We start from the raw sequence: 26,282 nt of genomic DNA on the forward strand, positions 1-26,282 counted from the left end.
TGGTATTTTATGTAGTTCTATCAATTGCTGAAAGATGGGAGTTAGAATTTTCTATGATTGTGAACTTGTTTATATCTCCTTTTCATTCTGTTGATTCTTGACTCCTCCGTTTTGAAGCTCTATTACTAGTTGCGTTGAAGCTCTGTTATATAAGTATTTATCATTTTTATGCCTTCTGTTGAACACCCTTTGTAATTATGACATATCCTTCTTTAGCTTTAATACTTATTGTCATGCATTGTTTTATCTGATATTAATTTAACTACTCTATCTTCTGTTCATTTACTTTCAACTCCTGTGTCTTTATTTTTTTCAATACGCCTCTTGAAGACAGTATACAGTGGGTCTTGCCTCTTTTCTGTTCTGATAATCCCTGCCTTTTAATTGGAGTGTTTAATCCATTAACATAGTATAATTATCAGTAAGGTTTTATTTAGGTATATAGTTTTATTATTTGTTTTTTGTTTGTCTCCTCTGTTTTATTTCCTCTCTTCCACCCTTTCTGCCACCTTTTGGATTATTTGATTATTAGTTATTTTTTAAAATTTCATTTTAATTTATTTCTTAGATTTTTACCTATACCTCTTCTTCATTTTCTTTTTAGTTGCTCTCCTATGGATACATGCATCCTTAACTTTCCACAGTCTTTTAGAGTTAATATTGTACTGTATCACATAAAATACAGAAACTTTACATTTACTGAAGTACATTTACATCTCACTGCATGTAGTATAATTTTTTTAGCTTAACATTTCCATTTTGGTTCTTCTTTACACTTTCAGTCACTCTGCTGAGATTTCCTATTACTTTATTTATTATGGGCATTTTTTTCTCTACCTCACAGAGGTTCTTGCCTGATAATTATAGAGTCTGGATCATTTCACAGTTGGCAGCTATTGATTGTCTTTTCCCTTTAGAATTGACAACATCTCCTAGCTTTTTGTATGTAGTCATTTTAATATATCCTAGACAATGTGAATGTTGTGTTGTATAGACTCAGTATTTTTATATATTGCTCCTAAAAATGTTGACCATTGCTTTAGCAGTTAGCTTGTTTAGACTCAAATTGTGCACTGTCAAACCTGCAGTTGGCCGTGTCTCAGATCTCAGTATAGTTCTTTAAGCCTTAGTTGCAAGCCATTTGTAGTTTGCCTTGTACACGCATGGTCAAGTCAGCTGAAGACTAGTGCTGAGTTCACACATAGAAAAATAGGCTTTCTTCTTCTCTGGCTCTCTCCTTCCTGAGGTTCCCCTCTCACTCTCCAGCAGCCCTGGTTGAACCAGGCCTCCTTCCCCTTGTTCCTTTGACCTGAAAGACTGTAGGTTTGGTTTGGTTTGGTTTGGTTTGGTTTGGTTTGGTTTTTCTCTCAGAGTTTTAGCCACCCAGCCTTGCCACTACCATGACTATAGTCACTCTCAGAGCAGAATCACAAAAAAGGGAAAACTCAGTCTCCTCTGCTTGCTATATATTTACACACCCCTCTAAAACTAATTGCATTTTTCCATTTCCAGAAGCCTCCAGTAGGTTTTTTTGTTTTGTTTTTGGTATTTTTCCGTGATTATTTGTAGGAGGATCTGTAGTTAGGTACTCACTCCTTCATACTAGCGTAGAAAACTTGCCCTTCCTTCTTGAAATCTCCTATTTATTTTCACCGTATTCCAGGATCTCTTCTTAACTTCTCTGCCCAGTATATACACATTGATATAACCAAAAGCTCATTGGAGTCAAATGCACCTAGAAAATCCCAGCTCTTCCACTTGATGGCTTTGGACACCTCCTTAACTTGACTTTAGTTTCCCTATCTACAAATTACTTTAGGTTCCACATCTGTAAGTTAGAGATTTTTGTAATTCTTAGAGGAAGGAATAATTGAGTTTTCAGTGGGATGATTACTTGCGAAGCCCATATCACAGTATCCAGCACGTGACCTATACTCAAATACATGCTGTTACCCCTCTTAATCCGTCAAAGGTTCCTCTTCTGGATGACCTTAAAATGGCATTTGGCCTTATTCTACAAATCATCCTCTGGGATCTCATTGACTCTTTTGGCTTCATCTCCCCTCTTAAAAGCTAAAGACAACCATATCTAGTCAAAACTTGCCAGAAACTACAGCTGTAAAGATCTCAGCACCTACTAGATAGCCCATGTGGATTTCCCTGTAAGTCCTTCAAACTCGTGTCCAAAACTGAACTCATGATTTTCTGCCTCCGTCCCTAAATCAGCCAGCTGCGCCTGCATTTACACATTCAGTTGATAATGCCACCAAGCCATTAAAGAACAAGAAATCTGAGTGTACCCTTCAGTCTTCACATTCCATATTTCTCACATCTGATTCCCAAGTCCTCTGTTTCCTTTCCCGGTGTCTCCACCCTGTCTCCTCACCTCTGTTCCTGCTGCCTCTGATTTGGTTCAGGCACTCACCACTTTGCATCTGTACTCCTACTGTATCCTCCCGACTTTAGTCTAATTTATCTACTCTGCTGTCCAGCATGATTTTTCCCCAATTCAAAGCTTTAACCACGTTTTTTTTTTCATTGCTTAAAACTCATTGTTGGTTTCCTAGTCCCTTCAGGATATATTCCCATCTCCTTAGCAGCCTACGCAGAGTACATCTGCTCTCTGTCTCTCTTCCACATAGGCAGCCACCTCATACCCTGTGTTGAACACCTGCGGTTCCCCAAATGTGTCAACTTCCCTAGGCTCCTGTGCCTTTGGCATATGGCCCCCGCCAGCCTCCCACCCTCCCCCAACACACACACTTGGTTCTTAACCCATTTTGATCTTTGAAATTCAGTTCACACAACACCTTTGGTTTTTTAAATCCTTTCAATATAAGTTGGGTGTCTCTCCCATCTTCCCATAGCACTCTGTAGAGCACTGATACCACGACAACTTGTTACCTTTTGTCACTAGATTGTGAGCTCCCTGAGGGCAAACTGTAAGTGCATACACACACACACACACACACACACACACACACACAGACACTCTCTTTCTCTCTTTTTTGTTTGTTTGTTTGTTTTTGTTTGTTTTCATCCTTTATTTCAGTGAGGAGAGCCAAGGGATTGAGGGGAGAGGGCTTAGAGAGAAAATGCGGAGCGCATGTCTCTCTCAATCCTGTATACATGTTTATTTTTATCAGAGATTAAGGGCTGGAGATGATGTTTAGGAATTTCATGAATAAGGGTCCTATTTAACCTTTTCTCACTGATTTCAGTCATTTGTATGAGCCAGAGTCATCCATCTTCATTGTATGTAATCATGACTGAAGCACATATAATATACTTAAAATTTAGATTTTGAATGTTTACTGAGGCCCAGTCATATTTTCACACTAAAACCTTATAACTAAGGCCTAGGGTCTTATATAACCTAATTGATAATTATACCTCACAGGAGAACAGTTTCTCAACCTTAGCACTATTGATGTTTTAGGCTGGGTAGTTCTCTGTCGTGGGGGACTGTCTTGTGCACTCTAGGGTGTTTAGCAGCGTCTCTGTGCTCTGTCCACTAGAGGCTAGTAGCAAACCCTTACCCCACCCCGGTCGTGACAATCAGAAGTGTCTTGAAACATTGCCAGATGTCCTCTGGGGAGCAAAATTGCCCCCAGTTGAGACTCACTGCTGTAGAACTCTAAATAGAAATCTAATCCATGAAAAGGCTAACTGTTCTGCCCTCTAAGAATCACTGATATATTTATTATATTCAGTCTGGTCAAAAGCATATGATGTTCCAGTTTTGAAGAATTACTTTTGGTTTTGCCTCAGTCTTTTCAGAAACTTTAAAAAATGTGTTCTGCAAGAGGGAGGGGATATGGAGATATATGTATACATATAGCTGATTCACTTTGTTATAAAGCAGAAACTAACACAACGTTGTAAAGCAACTATACTCCAATAAGATGTTAAAAAAATAATATAAAGAATAAATGAATGGAAATTAGAAAAAAAAAAAGTGTGTTCATGTGATCTTTGCTGCCTAAGTGGCACTACCCCTCTCTTCTTCTTTCTCCAGGGGTTCATTTGAGCATTCAACTTTTTGAAAATAAGAGAAAAGTGGTGGAGTTGAAATTTTTCAGTGCCATGTTCCACATATTTTAAGCTTTAAAAATCATTACTGACAGCAGTTAGGAGAAGAGCAGACTTCTGTTGGGTATTATAGTTAAACTGCATATAGTTTGAATTTGATATAATGTGAAAACTTTTACTCAAAATGCTTCTCATATTTCAGATTCTGTGTTTGATCTATTTAAAGTTTGCCTCTCCTTAATTTAATCTTCTTTTCAGGAGGTCCATGTTCTTATGGGAAATGCTGTGCAGCCCTTGCTGACTTCCGTGGGAGATGCCATAGAGGCCATCATCATCACTATGCATCAAGAAGATTTTGCTGGGTAATGACTTCCAACCAGAGTTTTCACTAAGCTTCAGTACATTTGTTTTTCATTCCCACCTCCACCTCTACTCCCTAAGTCTCTACCAATCTAGAACCTTGTTCCTCTTGTGATGGGATTGGCCTCCATCCTTATCCTGCTTTATTCATTGAGCACCATTAGCAGATTAATTTTTTTCAGTTCTTCTTGTCATCTTCTCTCCTGTCATTGAAACATGGAACCGTTAACATCTGCGGGACTCAGCTTAGCACTTCAGGACATTTGGTACTATCTCCTCTTTGCAATTATATCTTTTTCCTTACTTCTCACAAATAGGCTGTACTTGAGCCTCTGGTATTGGTATGGTATTCCTTGTATAAAATGTCCTGCCTCTGTCACTCTGCTAGTCCGATTCCCGCTCTGGTTTTGAGGGCAAGGTCCTGCCCAACCCCCTGCAAAGATGATTTTCCTTGTCAGAGTCTTGTGGCAGTCTAATCTGGTCATGTCACTCCTAGCCATAAGCCATTTGGTATTATTCCACAGCTCTTTCATGTGTATACTGCTTATCCATTTCATGTGTGTCTTGAATAAGAATCATAGTTCCTAGCTTACTGTTTACTGAAATCTTTTTAAGTAAAGTAAAATGGTTTTGACTTAGTGTGTTAGAAAACTGTGGAGAATTTGAAATAGTTACTTGCACATGCTTAGTGTGATTTTTAAAAAAAATTTAACCATACTCGAGCTAAATATTCATATATTAGTGTAGAGATGTTTTTTATTCCTAGTTCATAGTTAGTTACTATTTTTTAACTGCCCTGTTTCTTTATGTTCATGTTGTTTAATAGTGTATCTACTTTATTAAATTTCTAGCCACTAGTCTAGCTGTTTGTAGAAAAATTATGTGATTATTACACTGTATTTTAATTTTTCAAATCATTTATTATTTTCATTTACAAAGTATCTTTTGAAAGGTGAAAAGGTCAGTCTCTATTTTTAATAATGGTATGAAGCACAGGAGGGTAAAGTGGATTCTACACAAAAATGCTGTAGTATTTGGAGCTAGGAATATAAAACTGCTGATTACCAGTATTTGGGAGGAAATGAATTTTGTTCAGAAATGATCTGAAATGTCCCAGTTAGACCAATCATCAATGCCTCTGAAAAGGAAGCAAAACTGGAGTAATTTTTGAAGGCTTGTTCTAATAAGAGTGGTCAGGTGCTTACTTGAGTAACTATTGATGAGCCACAGCAGATAACACATTAGACATTAAAAGTTGGTTTCCCAAGTAGATATGTTTTTATTAGTTTGCTTAAATAGTAGTGAGCCAGATTGGTTCTTTAACTGATAGGTTGCCACAGGTATGCAGCATTATTTTAAGATGTATAACATTGTCCTCAATTTTTTTCCCCAAATGGCCGTTAATGGCTCCATTTCAGCTCACTCTCTCTGTACAGCAGACATTTGAGGTTCCACTGAAAGTTATTTTTCATACATGGCCGTACAGGAGTGTGGAGCATTCATGGCAGGAATTTTCCCACTTTCTAGAACCTTGTTATTAGTAATTCTGTCATGTCATTTCATATATGTATGGCTTATATGAAATATAAGATGACATTGGATGAAACTATTCAGCAAGTGGAATCACTTTTATAGTAGGGCCATCTTCCGGGATCACACTTGGAAAAATAATAATGAATACCTGCCCCTTCAAGCCCTTCACACCTTCTCACGGTAAAAGGAATAAATCAGGTTTACCTTCTGGGCCAACCTTATTTGTAGTATGATTACAGAATCCCCTGCTAATTAAAAAGTAATCCTCAACACAGTTTCCTGGTATTTTAAATGTATTTAGTGGGAGCTGTATGTTTCTTTCCAAATTAGATAAAGCTTAAATTGTAAATGTCTGACATAGTACATTGATTGAAATTCTGTTATTTAATGTAAAATGACTCGTGTCTTGATATCAGCTTTGAATGGGAGAGGGAAGTCAGTAACAGTAGGAGGACCCTAGATCCTTGAAGTGCTGGATGAGCGCCTCTGAGGAGGGGAGAACACACACTGACCCCGGAACAACTGGTGCCGCTTCTCAGGCGTGTGTTTGTTTAGTCCTTCTGCCTTCTGCCTCTGTATGCGGGCTCTCATTACAAAGACCGTGACATTTCTGCTCACTTTATCAGTTGAGAACCTCTTACTAAAAGGTTTGACGTAACTAGGAAAATTGAGCTTTAGCAATTGCCAAGCAAGGTTTATATTCTAGTAAATTTAAGTCAAACTTCTAATCCATGCTGAGAATTGATAATACATATTTCAGAATTTTTCTAATAGATCATTTTATTTTACTTACATTAACACATGCTTACAGAACCTGGTCTAGTATATCATTTTCTAATCCTCAAGGAAATCATATCACCTAACCGGATTAGAATTCTTGAAACAATCCTCCAGAGTAGTACCAAGATAATGACAGTGCTTTTGATAAAGCATAAGATTAGAAGGAGATTGGTTCCCTTTTTTTTTTTCTAACCTAGCCTTTTGGACTGACAAAACCTGAATAAAGATAGGCCATGATGGTCTGAATCTGGCAAAATCAAACCCCACGTGAAGATTGCCATCTCTTACTAAGGCTGTCCCTGTACTCTATACCAAGCAGCATTCTACCCTATGATATTGCAAACAGCAGTGTTCCACCATGCCCCCTCAATGGCCTTGCCATAGTTAGGACATTCTTTCTTACACCCGAACAAAGTCTCTTCCTGCTGGAACATAGCATGCTTTCTCTATTTCTATCTGCTCTCTGGATGTGGAAGACCTTTGGTTAGCATCCCATTTATTATAATAACCATTGCTGTATTTTAAAATAATTAAGTCCACCTCATTCTCTTGCTCTAGGCATTTGAATCATATCTGTTGTTCTTCCCTAGACCATTGCCAATTTCTCTGCATCATTCTCAGAGTATGATTTATTTTTTGAAAAAAAGATTCAGCATTATATAGCCAGTGATCTCACTGGCCTGCTAATTAATATCAGGTGATTTCTAATTTTGGCATAACTCTTCTTTCCTATAAATATTGCACATTCTTTTCATATATTCTTTAAAGAGCAATTATAAACACTTATAAATTATAAATAGTATTTCATGGAGCATCAGCTGGCATCATCTGTTGATCCAAATTAAAGCCTTTCCAAACATCATCTGGGAGGAAAAAATTGCATACCATGTGTATTGTTACATAACCAGTTCCACAGTCAGAATTCTACTATTGGACTGATTGGATTAAATAGCACAAGAGCAGAGATATCTTTGCCAAGAATCTGTTTGGGGAAGGCAGCATTTTCTGTTGCCACCAAGTGTAAAATCCTATTTCAGTATCTAATACTGATTTATTCACTAACAGGCAAACCACGTGAGTGGATGGAAAGTCGTAAAGCTGGAAGAGACCTTGAAAGGTCAGAGTGCATAAGGCACTTCTGCGAATCATCCAAGACAGATGGTTGTCTGTTTCATTTTTAATAGTCTTTTGGTAAATGGATTCCAAGATTCTTTCAGTCATCTTCCTAGCATCCTAAAACAGTCTTTAGAATATAATCTAAACATTGTTTTATGCTCTTTAACTTTTAGCAAAAATAAACAATGCCTGTCCTACCAATTTTTTAAAGTAAAAAATTGCTTAGGAGTGAAATAGCAGGCAGAGTGGGGAGACAAATATCAAATAGTGCCTTTTAGTGTACTGGCTGATTTTTTCTTTTGCAGATCATTACCCAGTTCAGGAAAGCCTGATGTTCCCTGTTCTCTCTACATGAAGGAGCTTCAAGGTTTTATCGCCAGAGTTATGAGTGACTACTTTAAACACTTTGAATGCTTGGATTTTGTCTTTGACAACACTGAAGCTATTGCCCAAAGAGCCATTGAACTCTTTATCCGAAATGCCAGTCTCATAAGACCTCTTGGTGAAGGTGGGAAAATGCGTCTTGCTGCTGATTTTGCGCAGGTAAATTGATGCATAGCTACAAAGGGGAAAATGTTTCAGCCTCAGTATTATCCATTAAATAAAAGACCATCTATGGTCTTCAGTTTTTTAACTGAAGACAGTTTTTAATGTGAAAAAAGGAAAGAATTTAAAGATACTTTCATACCAGCTTTTTTTACTTTGTCTTTAACAAAAGGATCATCAGTCATCTTTGATATTTCAAGGTTAAGCTAAGTAGTTTGTCCCACAGTAGAGCAGCATTTCCCATTTTTACATAACATGGGGCTTTCTCACTATTTTATTATCCCACCAGGTCAGTACTGATAAGAATAATTGATTAACCTTGTTGGAAAATAATATAGACAATGAAATTTATCCTTCAAACAGTAGAAAAGGGCTGTCTGTTGTCACGTAAAGAGAAAGATCTCTGACACATGCATGGTTCTCCAGGGCGGTGTTCTAATTCATTTAGAAGCACAGAGGACCAGGTGAATTATTTGATCCCCCTCTGTTAAATAAGAGTACCTTTCTTGTGCATGGCCACCTTGAAGTCATTCCACACTATCTGATGTGAATGAGGTAGAGTCACATTAAAATAGCAGAACATAATCAGCTCTTATAGAAAGGGTTTTTTCTTTGTCCTTTAGACAGACTTTTTAAAAAGCCTTATAAATATAGCATCAGAGGCAGAGAAAAAACACCTCATACATCCACTTTCATTAAAAAAAGATTCAGAAACAATTCGTATTTACATAGCACGTCAAAGGTGAACTTATCTTTTAAGCCTTTGAAAGCTATTACCTTTACTAGTCTAAATAGTTTTTCGAATGGATTATTCCTAGCGGTGTGCCAGATCCTTCCTGTTTATAAAGAGAGACAAATTGTAATGTCCCTCTTTATTCCTGTGTGTATCTGGGAGCAAGTCTTGGTTCATTATTCCTACTCCGAGGAAAGGATGTGGCGGGCTGCTTGTACCAGGCGGTGGTTGTAGACGCGCCCTCATACCTGACAGTTACAATTAGGAACAGGTACATATCATAATGTTTCAAGAGCCAGGCTCTTTGCATATTAACTGGTCTCGAATTAGTCATTTTCATCCCCAAATGATATGCCTGACACCACTAGGTCAGAGTAAAGAGCCTTCCTTTGTGAAATATGCCCTTAGTAACCTCAGCATGAAAATTGAAAGTAAATGCTACCATTCGTGTGGCTCCTTTTACCCTTCCCGTTTTTATCAACTTAATTCTCAGGCACCTGTATGTTCTGTTGTTACAGGTAAATTCTGTATATTGTCGTACTTGTCCCTTTCTGGGATTACAGGCTGCTTATCAAAGTGAAAACACAGTGATGTACCAAGACCTGCTCTTACTTGTTAAAAATACTGTGAGCTGAACTCAAATGGGTGTCTGTTCTTCTTTCCCCCTTTCCTCCTTCATTTTGTTCTTCTTTTCCTATCCTCTTCTTTCCCTGGGCTCTCCCTCCCCCACCCGTTTATTTGCATTCTGCTCCAGCTGGTTCTTGAGTCACTTTCCTGGAGGCAGCACTTCAAGTCCAATTAGAGTGGCAGCCAAGCAGGAGATGGCCAAAATGAGAGTGCTGTGGGAAGAAGGCTTTTTGTTTTTGTTTTTATTTTAATGCTATGTGACCTTGTGAGTTTTGAAAGCTGGAGAGCATTGTCCTGTGACCCTTGCTACCACAGCTGGCACCTGTTCAAATTGCGTAGCATCCAGGGGCAGGGTTGAGCTCCCACCTTCCTTAAAACTGCACAGTCAGAATTTTATTTGGCATTCCTTCTTTCTGAAGACATGTTGCCTATAAACCAAACCTTTCCCCAGGTCCCTTCCGTTAAGATAAATGAAACTCATCAATCATTATTACTAACTTATGCTCCAGGGCAGCCTCTGTTTTCCAATTCTTACTCGATGTTAAGAAATATACTTTCCAGGCCGGCAGTGACACTGGTTGCTGCAGCCTCCGTGGGGCTGATTCCTTGGTTCACTTCGGGATAGTGTCCCTGTTTCAGAACCTCGTGCCACTCACTCTGTGGCTGCTTCCCTGGCCCTGTGGGTCGTGGGTGCAGGAAAGACAGGTGCCAGCACTTCTGAAGTCAGTCATGGTTGTGACCAGTAGCTTTGGCAAGTATTATCCCGCTGTTATATCTTCCCCCCATATTTTAAAACATTAAAGTGAATTGAGGGCTTTTGTTTCATTTGATGTGGTTTCTTCCCACAACTGCAGTTATGTGGCATTGTACCTCGGGTTTCGTACTTGGTTGCATTTTTCTGGGGTGAATCAAAACCCTGAGATGGCATTGCCCTGACTTTTATATTCACGACGGGCATCACCTGGGACTAGAAAGCCTTTTGGCTGCCTCATTACTGAAAGTTCTACCGATTTGTATTCAAAATTAAAGCCATTGAGGCCATTGGAATCAAGACCACACAAATCCTCTGTGGGTTTGAAAAGAGTTCTTGTGATAAAAGTGCCTGCTTTTCTGGCATAAATAACAGAAAGAGAAAGAGCTCAGAAGATTCCAGTAGGGTAGGTTTGGGAATACTGATTATTTGGCATAAAGTCCAGTTGCAAAGACAGATAATGTTATGTTTTAAAGATTTCTGTAGGAATCCTAACTTCTCCCCACTGGCGGCATTGCACAGGTGAAAGAGTATGTATTTGCAGGGAGCCATCTGGGGGGGCTCACAATGAGGGAGGTGCCCGACGCACACCCCCTAGGAATCAGGTCACGGGCATGAGGCGCTTTCCTCCTGGTAATTAATTCCCTACTGTGACCACATGGTCTCTGTGTTTACACTAATCACACAGCGCTTGTAAAGTACTAAGCTGGTCCAAGGCCACTGGGGTTCTGCTGATTCAGAATCTCTCTGGGGACTTGTCCATACTGCCCTCTGAACCACACATTCCCCTCTGCCCCTCAACTATGTTTCTTTCCTAAGGGAAAGGACGGCTTTTGACATTGGCATTAAATCATTTACTCAGTGGCACTCTGAGCAGTTTCTCTTTATTTCTGGTGCCCTTTAAATACTATACATTTATATCTATTTTGCTTTTTGCCTGGAAATATAAATTTAGGGAAGAACCCCAGATAATCAAGATTCTAATTCCTATTGCCTTTTCTCCTGAACAGTATCAGGGCAGGAATGCCCTGGGAGTATCCATAGATGCCCTGTGGTTAACCAAATGTCTGCGGTGGGCACAGAGCAGCTATGTAATTAGTTCACCACGCCTGCAGCTGACTGTTCGTCCCTCCAAACAGGGGAGCTGGAGAGAGGCGGTTGCAGATGCCATTTTTGTATCCACAGCTAATTGAAGAGTCACCTCCTCTAAAAGGAACATTCCTGCCCTTCAGAAACATGGCCTTTATTGTTTAATGGAACCCTGGCAGAAGAAGATGGTTTTTAGTACCCTAGAGGTCCTTGATGGATGAAAAATTTATTTTGAACATTTAACGTTTTGAAATTGTCCTATGGCATAGAAATCTGCAGTCATCATAGGTGACCCAGCCATTCGAGGTCATATTCTCTCATACCGTAATTTTTTCCTAGCCACTTACTTGTTTTAACATTCAATCTTGCTCAAGTGCTAAGGCAAAGGTTGTTTGGTTTAATCTTTGAAAATGATGAAGCCCACTAGGGTAACTGAAAAAAAATTGACAAAAACATTTCATGAAAAATACTTCATACTTTCAGTGTGTAAGAAACCATTATATGCACACATGCACAGACACACACACAAATACTTTGCGCTGACTATAAAATAAATGCCACATTCTGTAGGAAACCAGAAACTCCCATTGAGTGAATAAACAGGTCCCAAGGAACAGCCCCATCACTCAGTGTCTTCGAGAACACTAGGTCAAGGCCGCTCTCTTTTGCATTGTTGGCAAGAGTCTGACTTTTCTTCCTCAGATTTCTCTTTTTATTTACTTATTCTTTTGTATTTTAGAGAGTTTGCTAATCATGTGAGGTTGGTTTCCCTCTAGAACCTACAGGGTATATACTGTGTCTTCTGTATGCTAGGAGAGAAATTCACCAGTCACGACTCACCCTTGAGACATCTGAAGAAAGCAAGCTGCCCTGCAATTCTCCCCGACACTCAGTTCGTACATTTGCTTTCACACTTGTCATTTCTCTTAATAGTAATCAGTATGTGTGTATGTGTGTCTATGTATACACACACATACCTCTCTTAAAATTTAGATGAATAAAAATTACATTGTTTAAATAAATATTTATTCCCTTCTTTGATAAATTTGAGAGAGCTCGTCAGAGGCAAGACCATCTAATTCATCTTCTCATCCCCGTGTCTAGCTTGGTGCCTGGAGTCAAAAATGTTTCTCAAATGAGTGAGTGATTAGGTCTCCATGGTCTTCCAACGTCAAGGAGATTTGAACACTTTTTCAGAAAGATGGCCAGCAAGGCAGAAACCCCATTTTTCTTTCATATGTTTTTCCTGAAGAAAGATGTTGATTTACCAGGGAGCAGCCTTTTCTCAGTCATTTTCTAAATTATTCTTTACTAGGGTCCTGTTTATAGCGAGTATAGAGAGATGGTTTATCATCTGAGTACCACATATGCAAAAATTTTGCATATGCGCTTGGTGGATAAAGAACAGGTAGGCTAAAACTCAATTAATGACAAAATTTCCAGTCAAAGGAGGAAAATAAAGAGAAGTGAAAGTAGTAGTTGGTAAGTTCTTCAGTCAGGAAACAAATTAATTCACTAACGTTTAAAAGGGGAAAGTTTTTAAAATACTGATAATAAGTGCTGACATTTAACAAGCACTTACTATATGCTGTGTGCATAGTGCTTTGTGAAATTATCTATTTTACTTGCATAATTTTACGATAGGCATTACCTTCATTTGAAAGATGAGGAAGTTGGAACGTAAAGAGGTTAAGTCCAGGGCCACACAACTAGTCGTTGTAGAGCAGAAATTCTGACACAAGTGCGCTGCCTCCAGAGTCAGTGCTTTTAACCCCCTGAGCCAGCCTGGTGAAAACGGACTTCATTTATGTTAATGTACAAAGGCTCCTGATGTCTGCTTAAAGTATAGCCACAGAGGCAGGCTTGAAAACCTTCCTTTTTCTGATTTTTCAGTGGAGAAAAACAATCTAAACTTTCTCCTCTTACATAACAAAAAATGCTTTTCTCTTCTTGAAGGAATTATGCCTCTTTAGTAAATAAATGCAGAAGTTATCTAAGCTCTTGCCTTTTAATAAATTTGACTTTCAAAACCTGCCTCACAGTGAAGATAAAATTTAAGTTTACTGCAAGCTACAACCTTCTGTGATCCAAGTGTGTCCCCAGTTCACTTCAAGATTCTGATGTAAAAAGCTGGGGATATCTTTTAATATTTCAGATGGAGTTGGCTGTGGGTCCGTTCTGCAGAAGAGTATCTGATTTAGGAAAGTCCTATCGAATGCTGAGATCATTCAGGTGAGACGTAATTCTGTTTTCGCTGTTAATATAGCCATATCCTGTTAGCAGATAAATCCTCCCCTGTTCATGTCCATCTGTATGAAATTGCCATTATTCAACCATTTTGTGATGTACAGCAGTGGCATTTTAAAGTTATTCTTCAAACCATAAATTTATATAGTGCTATATGCGATGACTAGTGTATGTATGTATGTCTGTGTATGTGTTAGTTTTGAGTTGCAGTTCATAAGATCTGGTAAATTTTTTATTATGCTCTTTCTAGGGGGATTTATTTATTTTTTACTCTCCATTCTTACAGAAATATATTGAGTAGTAATACAAGGCAGTTCATAATTTATAGATGTCTTTTTCTGAAAGTATTACTGGTTCATTTATCATTTCCAATCCAGTTTACTTCTAAAAAGGTCATAAGTTGTATTCCCTAACAAAACTATTAGAGTATTAGAAGAACTGAGTTTAGCGGTGAAATGCAGGGAATGACTGTAAATGTAGTAGATAATTTAGGCTAAAGATGGCTAATGCAATTGAGCACAAAATTTGGGATTGAGCTTACTTGAAACCAGTTCAAAAAGAAAAACAATGAGTTAATTCAAACTCATAATCTAAGAATATACCAATTGAACAGGAAAATCATTTTCAGTGCTGAATGCTTAGATAGACCTTTTACCAACCCAGATTTTAAAGACTTGAATAGCTTAATGACTAGGTCTTAAGTATCAGATTTTAGAAGATAAAAAGATGTTGTTCGTACGGCTGTTTATTCAGTAAGCCAAACTTTTTCACATCGTGGCACACATAGAAAATATATACATATAAAACGATGACCAACCCTGAGGGCCAAGGGGATCAACATAATACTTATGACCATTTTCTGACCACAGCATACCAGATGGGAAACCGTGATATCAGCTCTCCATAATATCCAAAAGCATAATGGTTTTTGAATCTTTCTTTATAAAGATAGGTTAAGAGAGTCCAGGCATGTGGCTTTCTATAAACGGACTCAGTACCAGAAACTAGAGTAATCAATAAGCAGTATGTTCTTTAAAGATTACTTCACTCTCTTGTGTCATCCAGGCTTTTGGTAGAAAATTCAAGTGTAATGAACCCAAGGTTTTTGATTGAAAGGGAAGGCTTATCCTTTACTTTGCCTGTGAGTAATTGGCAGTGATTTTTTTTAATGGCAACACAAGAGCCTGAAATATTTTTCTCAGATGCCCATCTGAGTTGGATTTCAAAAAAACTTAAAGTGGGATCACAAGTGTTTTCAGCTACCTTCTTTGGATTAGCTCAGACCTTTTATAAAGTATTTAAATATTTTGGAAGCCTTAGGGTTTGGCACTACCAAATATGGACAAGTCGAAAGATTAAGAGATACTGAGTACCCGATCCACCAGTCATCTGTATGTACCATAAAAATAACCTTAGTAAAACTCCTGTAAAATCACTTACTTTGAGTATGATGGTAACACGGCAATCCCGGTTGCCCTGAGTAACAGAATCTTAGCATGTTGAGGGATATCAACCAATTAGGTATTTTAAAAGGCATGGGAAAAGCTGTGATTAGGGATTTGCTATTTTAAGATTAGACTATTATTTTTGATAGTGCTGGCTCCCATGTTTAGTTGTTTATTCCACATGTATGTATTAAAATAGTGCTTATCTTATTTGCTGAGGCAAGACGGCCTTTATCCAAGTGCTTTTAAAGTTGTGTCACAGTATGGCGATACACATTCTAAGGTTTCACATAAGAACAGTTCTGTTTTAATTCATTTAAGATTTTCTGTCAACCCTCCCAGTTTTCACATGAAAGAAGGACTCTTTAAAGGAGCGTTTATAGTTTGAATAGTAGTGACACCTTCTAGTGTCTATTTATGGAATAAAAAATTAATGATTGGTTAGTGTATAATTTTTTTAAATCCTATGGCGTTTTTTTTTTGTTTTTTTTTCGCGTTACGCGGGCCTCTCACTGTTGTGGCCTCTCCCTTGCGGAGCACAGGCTCCGGACGCGCAGGCTCAGCGGCCATGGCTCACAGGCCCAGCTGCTTCGCGGCATGTGGGATCTTCCCGGACCGGGGCACGAACCCGTGTCCTCTGCATTGGCAGGCGGACTCTCAACCACTGCGCCACCAGGGAGGCCCAAAATCCTATGTTTTTTATAGCTTGTCTCATGGGGCAATGGTCAATCTAGATGTGTTTCCAAAGTTTGACCCTGACTCACATTAAGAGAGATTTTATGTTACCATCTGGCATATACTTGCGTGCAAGTACACTCAAACCCAGGCACACACACACGCACACACACGTGTGCCATGAAACAGTAGTTACTCTCACTTCATGTGATATTCTGTGACATTTTTCATTTGGTTGGTTATTTTAACCCATTTAATTGGTTTCATGACCCACTAATGTTTTGCATCCCATGGTTTCTCACCTTTTTCACAGGGCCCTCTATTGTTGAACTTCAGCTGCTCTAGTGATAGGAGCTGAGTTTTGTCCCTTTCTCCATCTATAAAGATTTATGCCCTTTTCTCCTGGGATTCTGGTAGCCCTGAGCTTCCTCCAGCACACCCCTCAGCTCCTAAGGCCTTGGCACATACGTAATAAGAGTAATTGTACTTTGCCTATGAAGACTTCTCCATATCTTGAATTCAGTGAAAAATTCTAACAGAGATTTATATCTATCAGTATATTCCTAAAGATATATTGAATGTACAGAAATCTCTCAGATTGATTCTAGAGCTTTCTCAGTTGTTTGAGAGGTCTTGGACACCATATGATAAAGATTTTAAGATTAAGTGGATCAGGAAATAAAATGAAAGCGTAGTATATTCTGGGGTTCAAATCTAGCCCTAGTCTGAAAAGAAGGTTTCAGGTCCCATCTTTGGAGAAAAGGGATGTCAGTGCCCCTGCCTCTGCCTGTATACATGTCCAGGAAAGGCCCCGGCTCCGCCAGCTTCTCTGCAGTTGTCATGATTGACTTAGGGCAGCTTCCCCATGTGGAGGTCCTACAGAGTCCCTTCCTAGAGGGGAGTGAGTCAATACAGAGTCGTCTTTATTCTAGTAACCCAGTTCTAGGCACTTTATTTGCTACCTGCAAAAACTTGTGAAGACATCTGTCTCTTCTCTAAAATTAGTCCTGAGCAGTTGCTGGGGCAGGGCCCTTTCTCGTAAACCCTGCTGTCTGTGCTGTGTGCTGTGACAAGGAAAAGGCGGCGTCCAGTGGTCGTGTACGTAATTGACCTGGGCTCTTGTTCATGGGTCTCCTCCCTAAAGGTTCCGAGTCACATCAGCACCAGCGCAGTGGCAGTCAGTAGGAGATTGGCTAAATAAAACATGCCACATTCATAGGATCAAATATATGCAGCCGTTAACAAGTTATGTTGTTAGTTAATATCTAAGAATATGAAAAATACTTCCTAATGCATCACGAAATGAAAAAGGCTACTGAACAGTATATATGGTATAGATCCCTACTATTTTTAAAATAATAGCATGTGTGTTTGGAGAGGAAAAATCAAGGCTAAACATCAAAATGTTACCTTGGGAGAGTAGCATTGTTACTAGTGATTTTTCCTTTAGAGGTTTCCTATATTATTCAAACTTTTTGCTTTGGTTGTTTTATATTTGTAGTTAGAAAAGTCAACAGATATATTTAACAATCCCTCTTGCAGTGTTTCATCCATTTAAAAATAACAAGGGAGCCTAAAAATAATATAAAATATACTAAAACGTTATACAGTAAGGGTCGGGGGGCGAGAAAAACAGGCAGCCAAACTACCAAAAGCCCAGCAGATTTAGAGGCAGGGGCTGCAGGAGGGGGCAGCAGGCCCAGTGCAAGGGAGGGTGACGGTGCCAGGCAGGGCGTCTCCAGCCCAGACCCCGGTGCAGCCTCCCCTCCGCCCTCCCCAGACACCCTGGCTTTGGCAGGCGTACCCTCCCCTCATCAGGCAGCCATCTGCCACAGGGCACTTCTCTTGGACGTAATGTCAGTGGACTCTTTAATTAGGCTGGCAAGCCTCTTCCAGGCATTTACCTTTTACTGTCTACATGAGAATTTCCCAGGCAGCGGGAATCTTTTCCCCCGGAGCGAATGCTGCCTCAGAAAGCTGCCGACATTAGGGACTTGCCCCTGGGTGGTTTGTACACAAGACACACGAGGCGCTGTCCCTGTCCACCCCTCCGCAGCATGACGGTGTCCCCCAAGAGGTGTCCGTGAGGGAGGTTACCTTTGCTCCACCTGGCCAGGGGCCTGTCAGTGCAGATCGTTGTGAGACAAAGGACAGAAAGAGCCACAGGCCTCTCACCGCCCGGGACACAGACCCTGCCTTCAGGCAGGCCTGCTCCCAGGGAACAGCCTGCTCTGCTGGAAGCTTCCTTGGGTTTAGTGGAAGAGCCTTGAGAGCTGCCAGGAGATAAGGGGTGTTCTGATGGATCTCTTAGCATGAGGGGCCCGGAGAAGGAAGAGCATTAGTAACTCTAGAGTGTAGTGTTCACGTCAACAGTTTTCAGTTGGAGGCGTGGTGAAGGTTCCCGTGTCTGCAGTTACTTCCGTGATCATCTGCCACTTGAGGTTCCGCGCAGGTCCCTGCCTGCGGGTCTGCAGACCTGACGGTGGCCGTCTCTGCAGCCTCCGTGACGAGCACTTCCAGCCCCAGATGTGTTCTGTTCCTTCTTTCCACTCAGTCCATCCTCTGCAATCACGATTTCCCCAAGGTTTCTGGATTCTTAATTCCAAGTTTCTGACGTCAGCGTTGAAGACAGAAGGCAGCCACGTCTGGGGTTTGCTTCGCTTTGCTGCCTGCCAATCCTTCAGCAGTGCTAGGAGCAGCCGGGTAAATGTGGAGGACTGGATAGTTCATTTGTTGTCGTTTTTATTCTAACAGTCATTGTTTGATTATTATATGCTAAGCCTGTGCTGAGTGAGCGTTGTCCTGGTACTTTCTCCTTCCACCCTCACCACAATAGATGAGAGTTAGGGACAACTCCCAGGCAGCAGTCAAGGCTGAGGGGTGTAAGCTTTGGGGGCTGCACATGTGAGAACTGTGTGTGAGCCGCAGGGCTGCATTTCAGACCCAGGACTGCCTGTGCTCGCAACCACCGAGCCCCGCGTCTTATCCCAGAAGTCTGTGCTTGTTTGCACTCCAGAGGGTCCTAGAGCAATATGTGCACACTTATATGATTCATCCAGGAGAAGTCAGAGAGTGTTAAAGAGAATCTAAACTCCCCACTTTGGCGGTGACCTCCTGCTCTGAAATGCCACATCTCCCATCTTCTGCTGCAGACAGCCTTCCGGGAGATGCTGCAGGAAGCTTGAACCAAATGTGGGCTTTCATTCTCAGAGAACGCCTGCTTGAAACCGCTGCCTCCTTTCTGTCCTGGTCCCCTGGGACTGACAGCCTTAGACTCCAAGACAGGAACCTGGGGGGCCTCTCACCTCTCTGCTCTGAGCCCTGACTCACCCCCCAGTCATCAGCCTCCTGCTCCGTTCTCTCCTGGGACACACACAGTCCCTCCTGCCACCATATCTGGGCCTCTTCCCATCTCTCCGAAGCCCTCACTATGTCCAGTGCAGGGAGGAGTCCCGTGTCCTCCCCTCCTGCCCCACTCATTTCTCTGCAGATTCCGCGTCTCAGTGCACATTCTCAGTGGTCTGGGCTGCCCTCACCAAAAGGGGCTTTGCGGTGCGGGTGGCAGCAGGCAGCCCAGGAACCCCGGATGCTGGCTGTGGACGCAGGACAGCAGGACTCGAGTCTTGCTCCACTCCGTAATTGGCCTTAACAGAAGACTGACAGCTACACAGCTCTGGATCACTTAAATGTGGAGATCTACTAGAAGTACAGTTTTTTTCTAATGGGATCTAATACTTGATTAATTAAGACTACCAGCTGGGGACTTCCCTGGTGGCGCGGTGGTTAAGAATCCGCCTGCTAATGCAGGGGACACGGGTTCGAGCCCTGGTCCGGGAAGATCCCACATGCCACGGAGCAACTAAGCCCATGCGCCACAGCTACTGAGGCTGCGCTTAGAGCCCGCGAGCCACAGCTACTGAAGCCTGCGCGCCTAGAGCCCGTGCTCTGCAACAAGAGAAGCCCCCGCGATGAGAAGCCTGCAAACTGCAATGAAGAGTAGCCCCTGCTCGCCGCAACTAGAGAAAACCCGGGCATAGCAACAAAGACCCAACGCAGCCAAAAGTAAATAAATTAATTAAATAAATTAAAAAAGAAATACCAGCTGCCTGTAAAGTTTAACCTTGAAAAACACTGCTACTTAGAGTATTTTTCTCTAAGAGTGATTTTGTGGCATTTGGGGTATCTGTGTTTTATAACACCTTAATGAATTTCCTTTTGTTCCTTTTATCACCTCAGATGGTGATGTATTTTTTGAACTTGCCGGTATTTCAGATTCCACCTGGAATCAGGGAGAAGGGAGGTTCTCATTCTGTGTTCTTTCAGCTTCTTAAAATAAGCACCGGAAACAAAATGTCTGCATTCAGTGTTTACAGGTAATTATGTCAGTGATGCATAATACGAAATCAAATCCAGTTGTGCTTTCCGTGGCTTTTTTGGCAGTCCTGTTAGTGGCTAGAGTGGAAGATTTGGTCTTGGCAGAAAAATTACAGCTGTGACTCAGAGCTCCAAAGGGACAAGTGATTGACCAGAAGATGCTGTTTCAAAGTGAGCTGGTTTCTATCAGGCCTGCCCTGTGCAGGTGTTGCAGTCAGCAGCCTCGTGTGTGGCTCGGCTGGGCTGCCGGCCGTGGCACGTTACCGATCGTTCCTCCCTCACCGTCTCCCTCCCTCTCCCTTTCTCATCCTTCTTCCCTTCCTGCCCTTGGATTGTTTGCAGTTTGCATCAAGAATATAGAAGGAAAACAAAGAAAAACACAAATATTCAAACCATAAAACTAATTTAATTGTGGTAGATAAGTTTCAAATTTGACTTTAAACTTCCTGAAGCCAAAGATAAAAGAGGAACAGAATCACCTATGTAATTCTCACTTTCGGGAGGAAGGAAGTATATCAATTCTTAGGAAAAAGTTCATTGTTTCTTAGTACTTAATTCTAAAGCATTTGTACGTGGGACCTCATATAGGGAGCACTGAGAGAGAGTGGGGACCAAAATTCTTGGTCATCTTTTTGTCATAGAGGCAGAAAGGATTCCATATGGCTGCCCTTCAGTAAGTGGAGGACTGTCATACAGGACTGGCCTCTGCCCCCCGGGTCTCCTCATGTCATGAGCTAGGGTTCAGGATGAATCCTACCATGTCACATGCTGTAGGCAAAGATTGGGCTTTACTGGGGCAGGGGAGGACTCTCACCAGACCAGGGGCAGCCGGGAGAGAAGTGAAGGCACAAGCTCCCCTGTCTGCCCACATCCTCAGGGTGGCCTCTCAGGAGCGCCAGCAGGATGAGCCCGTGACCCAGTGGAGGAGCCGCCTCCCCCCTGGCTCTTTGCCCTGTTACAGCTCAAACACGCGCTTGGCCCCAGGCTGGCTTTGAGTCTGGGAATGTCAGCTGCTCAGCACCCGGTGACCTTGGGCTGTGAGATGTTTCAGCTTCCTCTGCTGGGACAAGGGTTCTCCAGGCTACGGGAAGTGGAGCTGGGGCACAGTTTCCTCCCCTCCCACCCAGAGTCAGCTTCCAGAGGCCTCTGAGACCGTAGTGCTCATCGCCGCCCCCCACCCCCCGAAGAACTTCAGGTCATGCTGGGTGAAAATAATTCCAAGAGAGACTGTGATGATATGGTTCAATTATGTGGGTGACTGGAGGTCCTTGACCCATGGAGAGAATTTGGGGATAGCTAAAGAGATAATAACTGCATGGCCTTCAAACGGTGTCCTGGAAACATTACTTTGCTCAGGTTACCATATAGGAGTTGTTAACAGTTTGAAGTTGTACTTTCTCCAGGGGTCTTTTTTTCTCTCTGAGAATAAGTCTATCTGTTCTAAAAACGTGATGAGTAGTTGCTACAGCTGATATCCTAAAAGAGGCTGCCTGACAAAATGAAGAGCCAGGCTGCACAGGTTTGAGTCTGTGTTCTGCCCTTTCCTAGCTTTTACTTGATTTCTCTTCCTCTCAGTTTACCTGTCTGTAAAATGGGGATGTAACCGTGCCTACCTCATAGGGTCGTTTGGAGGAATAAATGAGTTCACGTTTCTAAAGCTTTAAATAAGTGTTCTGTGTGGTAGCCGTTGCTGCTGCTGTTAAAACTAGGAGCTTTGCCTAGATGGAGACAGGGTCTTCGACACACAGAGAAGGACTTAGACAGGGATGCCTCCAGGAAAACCAGAATTCCCTCAGCAACGTTTTCATACCCGAGTAGGTGCTGGACTCATTGCCTAAGGCTCTGCAGCGTGGAGCTCTGTGAGATGACTGCCCTTGGAAGTGTTCAAGGCAAGTGTACCACCCACAGCTGTGGGAAGACCCTAGCCCTGCTCCCACGGAGGACCTGGTTCAGAGCTTTGTGGAAGTCTGGAGACAGGCAACACAGATGAACTAAAAAGTTTCCACAGTAGTTAAAGACAATAAATTATAGAATAATGTTGTTTTACAAAACAGTTGAAATTAGAAAAATCCCTACCAGGGATAAATTTTATAGAATAGCTACTATAAAGACATTTTCCCCAATATATTCTGGATCCAACCAGAACCACCTATCTTTTGAGAGCACTGCTGACTCTTGAGTGTATCATCAGTGTGGTGAAGAAGCTTGTGTCTCTGGTTCGTCCAGGCCTTCAGCTGTAGATTGGAGTAAATTACATGGGGTGAAGAAAGAGCCCAGGTACAGAGCTATTTTACATACTTCAGAATCGCTGCTGAGTCAGGAGATGTTGCTGCCATCTTTCCTCTTGAGATTCAGCCTCTACAGCTTGGCCTCTAATTAACTCTTATCCATCAGAGCCCAAAGCCAAGGAAGAGTCAGTAAAAGTTTCAAATTATTTTTGCTAGCCTTTGACAAGGGGGTAGGTGGTTGGGTAACGGGATAGATTTTCCTGCAGGCTCCTGTAAAATGCAGGGGTACCCCGGACATATTACGGGTTCGGTTCCAGACCACTGCCATAAAGCAACTGTCACAGTAAAGCCAGCCACACAAATTGTTTTGTTTCCCAGTGCATATAAAAGTTACGTTTATACTATAGTTTATTAAGTATGTCGTAGCATTATGTCTAAAAAATTGTACGTATCTTAATTAAAAATACTTTATTGCTAAAAATGCTAACCATCATCTAACAATACAGTGTTGCCATAAACCTTCAGTTTGGTAAAAAACACCAAATCTGTGAAGTACAGTAAAATGAGGGAGGCCCTTCGTGGATGGTGACGCCCAGACACACAGTGTGTCAGGAGGGAGGGATGGTCAGTGTGAGGTAATAATTTTGTATATACAAGGACGTAATTGCCCTTTGAAAAGTTGTATAGAAAACTGAATTTTGAATTTATTGAAATTTTGAATTTATCCACATTAGATTATAGCCCAAGGAAGGATTTTATATAAAATAAAAACTGAAAATTTTGACCAAACCTATTAGTTACAACTACTTGACAGCTTCAGCTAAGTGCTTTGATTTTAGCCTGTTCATCAGATGAGCTCTAAGAGGGGATTTTGCTGAGTCACCTTGAAGTAAAGTCAGACGCAAAGGCAGTGAGCTGGGGGTCAAGGAAGGAGCTGAAGGGCAGGTCCACCTGCCAGAGTGTGGGGTGGGTGTGTGTGTCTCCCGGCTAAACGGGGTTAAGAAATGGTTAGGAATTAGCCAGTGTAGGAAGACTGCTGTTATTCATTCTTCTACTGCGTATTACGCTATTACGCTACTGTGCGGTTATATTCTGCTAGTATGCTATTGTGATTCTTCTACCAAGTCACCTCTTTCTGTATCGAATAGCATTACATAACTTCTGCGTTTCCCTCTTTTAGACCATTGCTCTTCCAGACAAGTGAACACGTGGCCAGTAGCCCTGCACTGGGGGACATTATTCCATTCAGCATCATTATCCAGTTTTTGTTCACAAGAGCACCCCCTGAGCTGAGATCCCCCTTCCAGGTAAGGAAGTGAAGAATGTGCCGCTGCCGCCCCCCTCCCCCCAACTGAAGGTGCCCGACCTTCTCCTGCCTTACGTAATCACGGATTCCTGTCCTGGCAGCAAATGCCTAAGGAAGGAAGAAAGAGTCCCACTGCCCAGCCCCTACTTTCTCAGCAGTGTAAAAATTGCCTGCTGCATCTAGAATTAGCCCTTTAAATAATAGTGACACAAGTAATTTATGTTCGTAAAGCTTTTTTTTTTTTTTTGCCGTACGCGGGCCTCTCACTGCTGTGGCCTCTCCCGTTGCGGAGCACAGGCTCCGGACGCGCAGGCTCAGCGGCCATGGCTCACGGGCCCAGCTGCTCCGCGGCATGTGGGATCTTCCCGGACCGGGGCACGAACCCGCGTTCCCTGCATCGGCAGGCGGGCTCCCAACCACTGCGCCACCAGGGAAGCCCCATAAAGCTTTTTTGACGGAGGCTCCATTTACTTTTCTGACCTACCTTCAATTGGCAAACCCAAAAGGCTCTTTGGGAGTCAGGAAGGTGTCCCAGGGGCTGTGCCGCCTGCCTTCGGGCAGGTGTCTGGCGTCATTTGACCCCGGGAATCCCTGCGATCCTCTCTGAACCCGCACGTGCTGTCGCAGGATGGGATTCACCCTCTCTCCTCTGATTGTGTTTCCACCCTGCAGAGGGCCGAGTGGTCCCACGCACGCTTCTCCCAGTGGCTGGATGACCATCCCTCTGAAAAGGACAGGCTCCTCCTCATCAGGTAGAGCTGTGCGCTGCAGGGGCACCGCCCAGGGCGTGGGGGATGTAGGGGAGGAGGAAGGAGAGGGCCCCGGCGGGCGTGTGCACGTTGTGCTCCCCCGGGGCAGGCGCCTCACCTGCTGGAGTGCTGCCGGGGCGCATTGCTGGGGGGCATGTCAGGTTTTGCTTTCCGTGTCCTCCACATCCCCTCTTGTGCTGTCCCATGCCTGATGCAACCCTAAGAACCATGCGCTTCTGTTTTGAAAACCAACCTCAACTATGAAGCGACTCCTTGCCTTGGCTCCATTTTCTGCTTCATTTCCACGTGGGGCAGTTACTGAAGTCGTGGAACGCAGATGGGAGTAAACGTGATACTGTTATTAGTAGAAAACAAGGACACCCAGCAGCCTAGTGCCTCTCAGGTGTGTTTATGCACGTGTGCGCACACATGCAGACACACCCACCACCCCCCGTACACCCCCGCCATGCCCAGGGTGGGATGCTTGCACTGTCCCGTACGGCTTACTAAGCATCTCTCTTCCATCAGCACTCTCCTTTGAAATTTCCCTCACCAGAATCTCCAGAGACCTCTTAGCCACCAAATGCAGATGTTTCTGTTCTCACTTTATCACTCTGCAGCTTTAGCTAGAAGTGACCACCACTTCCTTCTTGAAACTGCTCATCAGCTGACCGATTCCACTTATCTTTATTGATACTCACCATGTGCCAGGCCCTGAGGACACAAAGCAAACCAAGACAGGCCCTGCCTTCTTGGATCTTCCATGGCACCTCCGTCATCTGTTTCTCTTCTCATCTCTGTGGCCATATTTTCCCTCAGTCTCGTTTGCTGAACTGTCTTCTTCTGTCCACTCCTTAAAGGCCATCATTTCCCACAGTGTGTTCCTGGCTCTTTTCCCTTCACGTTCGATCTGTACTTTGGTTCCCAGGTGAGCTCACCCAGACCCATGACTCTAGTGACCTCTTCTGTCCTGTGGCTCCGGGTCTGTGGTTCATCTTGGTTGCCCAGGGCCTCAGGCCAGCGAACTTGCTGTCACATGTCATCACTCAAAGCCCCACAGAAATCTCAACCCCAAAATGCTGAAAGTAAATCATCTTTCCTTTCAAACCTGCTCATTCTCTTAGACTCACTTTTTTTTTTTTTTTGTAAACTTTTTATTTTATATTGGAGTATAGCCAATTAACAATGTTGTGATAGTTTCAGGTGCACAGTAAAGGGACTCAGCCATACATAGACATGTATCCATTCTCCCCCAAAACTCCCCTCCCATCCAGGCTGCCACATAACATTGAGCAGAGTTCCCTGTGCTATATAGTAGGTCCTTGTTGGTTATCTGTTTTGAATATAGCAGTGTGTACATGTCGATCCCAAACTCCCTAAATATCCCCCCATCCTTCCCCTGCCAGCCCCGTAACCATAAGTTCATTCTCTAAGTCTGTGAGTCTGCTTCTGTTTTGTAAATAAGTTCATTTGTATCATTTTTTTTTAGATTCCGCATATAAGGGATGTCATACGATATTTCTCTTTCTCTGTCTGATTTACTTCACTCAGTATGACAATCTCTGGGTCCATCCATGTTGTTGTAAATTGCATTATTTCATTCTTTATAATGGCTGAGTAATATTCCATTGTATATATGTACCACATCTTATTTATCCATTCCTCTGTCGATGTAGACTCCCTGTCTTGGT

The 26,282-nt window shown here is 42.3% G+C and overlaps 1 protein-coding gene across 2 annotated transcripts in view; it reads left to right on the forward strand.

The window, feature by feature from the left end:
* The window catches only part of COG5 (component of oligomeric golgi complex 5), a 283,839-nt gene that overhangs the window by 250,886 nt on the left and 6,671 nt on the right, over positions 1-26,282 (forward strand). For both annotated transcript variants that reach the window (XM_060020256.2, XM_060020255.1), the window contains exons 17-21: positions 4,291-4,394; positions 8,127-8,364; positions 13,723-13,799; positions 23,717-23,843; positions 24,515-24,594. In XM_060020256.2, the coding sequence (XP_059876239.1) occupies positions 4,291-4,394; positions 8,127-8,364; positions 13,723-13,799; positions 23,717-23,843; positions 24,515-24,594 (626 nt within the window). The remainder of the gene's footprint in view (positions 1-4,290; positions 4,395-8,126; positions 8,365-13,722; positions 13,800-23,716; positions 23,844-24,514; positions 24,595-26,282) is intronic.

The sequence above is a fragment of the Delphinus delphis genome, chromosome 9 (genome assembly GCF_949987515.2).
Source record: "Delphinus delphis chromosome 9, mDelDel1.2, whole genome shotgun sequence".
Taxonomy (NCBI): domain Eukaryota; kingdom Metazoa; phylum Chordata; class Mammalia; order Artiodactyla; family Delphinidae; genus Delphinus; species Delphinus delphis.